At 38.8% G+C, this 3,191-nt stretch overlaps 1 protein-coding gene across 1 annotated transcript in view; it reads left to right on the top strand. All coding sequences in view use genetic code 11, as the record gives it.

Moving 5' to 3' along the window:
- Positions 1-1,395, top strand: part of EGR_07714 (hypothetical protein) — a gene marked incomplete at both ends in the record, with an annotated part of 3,179 nt that extends 1,784 nt beyond the window's left edge. The window contains 2 exons of the mRNA XM_024496963.1: positions 1,159-1,196; positions 1,348-1,395. Of these exons, the coding sequence (XP_024348668.1) occupies positions 1,159-1,196; positions 1,348-1,395 (86 nt within the window). The remainder of the gene's footprint in view (positions 1-1,158; positions 1,197-1,347) is intronic.
- Between the last annotated feature and the right edge of the window lie 1,796 nt (positions 1,396-3,191).

Raw genomic sequence — 3,191 nt, 5'->3', positions numbered from 1 at the left:
CTACAACCCACAGTGGATAATAGCACAATCTTTTTTAAAAATGTGCATAATGCAATTCAAAAGGAGGCATTTTACTTTGCGGTACTCAGTATAAGTAGTAAATGGACCAGTGACGTGTTGGCAGGAGATTGTTCAAGCTAGAGTATTAGTGGTAGAGAGCTATGCTCAGCAGTATATACATCGATGTAGCTGTTGAAGGGGATGTAGAGTGGGGCCTGCTGTAGAAGATGATGAAATCCCCTTGCTACTGTGCATTGAGCGAAATTGTGCTTCGATACCTATATTCTGAACTTGACATGGACAACAAAGCGATTTTGCATCAAAAACGTGGTATTAAGCAGGCAGGCGATTAAGAAGTACTAAGACTGTTGTTCAACACCTCTACCTCAAATTGGAAGCCTGCATATTAGAAATAGTATGCGCAACTCTACCATATAATGCCAAATTTTAGAAGAATGTGAGATTTGTGCTCCATCTGATTTGCTAACGATTCCGTCGCTCGTTAAAAAATCTGCACCGCCCATTATCTGACAAATAAATGCGAAGTATGGGGCACACGCGCAATACACTTTTGTAACTGTTTGGTTCATTTTACAGTTCAAAACTCCACAAGTCAATATTTTTCCTAGTTTGTGGAGATCGTGGGCTTTGTGCTCGATCCCACTGTATCTCAGATCGCTTGCTCCAATAGGAAATAACTACACTCGTCTATTTTCTGCCAAATAGGACCGGAACATGGCATTTGAGCCAGACACCATTTCTTCTCCATTCAGTTCGTATTACAGGACCAAACTCCACTCATCAATAATTTGTCTAATCTGGGAAGTGCGCAGGATTTATGCTCCATCCGATTTGATTCCACATCGTTCGCACTTAAACGGAAAAGCTACACTTGTCCACTTTCTATCAAATAGGATCAAAACCTATTATTTCTACGAGAGTTATTGTTTTCCGTTTGTCTGACAGCAACATAGTGGAAATGAGGAAAACTGAACTTATTCCTTTATCATACTTGCCTTGTAGAGTGCAATGAAATACTCACTACCTCTGCGATGCTTTACAATTTCATACCTTGTCGATAGTAGTTACTTCGTCTTCGAGGAATGCTTGTCTACTTCAACCAACGAGTTTGCCTAAAAATGTCTTATTGAGCAGCAGAAGCCCAGAACAAAACAAATAAACAAACAAAAAATTGGGTAAATTAAGAAAATAGGTAGTAATTCAAAGCATGAAATAATAGTAACCTAAAAACCTTTAGAAGCAAAGTCTAATTTGAGCTGTAAAACCTTGCGTTTTTGGCGAAAATTTTATGCATTCTCAATTTTAATTTTGTTATACTCTGTGCAGCTTTTGAATAATAAACGTTCTCATAATGTAACATGTATTTACTTGTGACGAAATCAACAGGATGCTTTGCTATCTGCCTCTATACCTCCCAGTCAGCTCATCTGCTTATTTATCTACCTACCTATTTATTTATCTATCTGGCTGTTATTGTTCTAGGAGACATCTCTTGCCAGTAAATGGACATTATGGTTGAATTCGCGCTATGCGAAGTCAAGAAAGGCAGGGTTGTCTCTAAAAGATGGTGGTCCAAATACGGACGGTGTAGATGTAGATCAGTGGATTGAGTGAAACAAGTAGAATTTGAGAGCGAGACTCGTAGATCTCCTATTTGCTGATCCTTATACTCTTATAACACCCAGGTTGATTTCACTTCAGTCTTTTTTAGGATAAGCAGATGGGAGAAGTAGGTAAAAGTAAGTAAGATTTTTCCCCCAAATCTTGTCTATTCGAGCTCTTTGGAATGCATTTAAAAGAGTCGCCTAGATTTTAATGATTTTCATCCCGTCATGGATAGCCGAAACCATTCAACTAAGTGGTTAAAATATTCACCTACGCAGGGAGCAATGCGTATAGCACTTAGCTGAGCATACTATTTATGAAGTAAGTTGGGCTAGCTCGTTGGAGTGCACTACAGCACAAAAAAATTATGATTACTATATCTATTGTCAAAGGTGCATTTCACTTTAAATAAAGCTGCTAGCTAATAAACCCACGGCTATCTGTTGAACTTGTAACATTTCTGTGTCATTGTCCGTAACTATTTAAATCAACAATGAGATTTTATGCAGGCAAATGAATGCGAAGTTCGCCTTATTGATTTGACTAAGCAGTGAGAGGTTAACTTTGCACATACAAATTCACCGCTTTTCGTGACTTATGTGTCTTATTTTTGTGGTGCCATTACATACTGTACAAAGTGAATGGTCAAGGCCTATTAAGTAGTCGGTCCTGAAAAAAGGTATTGAAGTAGCACAAATGTCACTAGAAACATACAAACTTTGCCGACCGAATAACGTTTCATCCCATTCAACTCAAACAATCCGCGCCATATGTCTGCAAGTCAGAAAAAACCAAGAAGAAAAAATAAAATAAGAGGTAGGGGAAAACCTACAAAGATGACATGAGGTTATGTGCTCTTCCAGTTCATCCAACGTGGGATAGTCTGCGTAGCATTCTGTGCAGTAAAGGCTCACCCTTGAATCATCCGTGTTTGGACTGCAACATATAACAGTGAAACATAAAGTTAGGAAGAGTTCACATTAGACGACAAAAATACGGCAGAGCATGTGAGCACATTAGACTCAGCCGGATCTAAAGGAAGCAAACTCACAAATATGTGCTTCAATGAAGTGACAGAGCATTGAGTCGAAGATTGGAAATCGCTTTTTGCACATATAGCACGACCTGTGATTCGAGGCTATTTTAAGTGTTAAATGAAGTGGTCATTTTACAGTTAACAAACGCGAGGACAAAAAGCAAGAATAGTGAACATATTTCGTAATTTTCCTTACCTCTTTGATGCAGTAACGCCAATCCGGTGGTCTACGCCAAGTTGAGCAAGTCGGACAATAACCATTTAGCATTACTGAAACGGCAAATATAGTTAAAATAAGATTTTGAAGTCGTGTTGCTGGATACAAAAGTGATATCACACCGTAGCTGACCAAAAAAACCAAGATCTGCATATTTTGACCACCTGTTGCGCAAAGCAGAATTTGGTCTGCTCCGTACTTTAATCAATGAACTGACGTGAAAGCCCTATGCACACATGTGCACACACAGACACATGCATACATATACATAGTTGTACAAATAGGGAGATGCATCTCAAAAAATGGAAGGCT

Source organism: Echinococcus granulosus (genome assembly GCF_000524195.1).
Source record: "Echinococcus granulosus chromosome Unknown EG_S00084, whole genome shotgun sequence".
Taxonomy (NCBI): domain Eukaryota; kingdom Metazoa; phylum Platyhelminthes; class Cestoda; order Cyclophyllidea; family Taeniidae; genus Echinococcus; species Echinococcus granulosus.
Note: the sequence above shows the minus strand (reverse complement) of the source record. Positions and strands in the feature narration are given on the sequence as shown.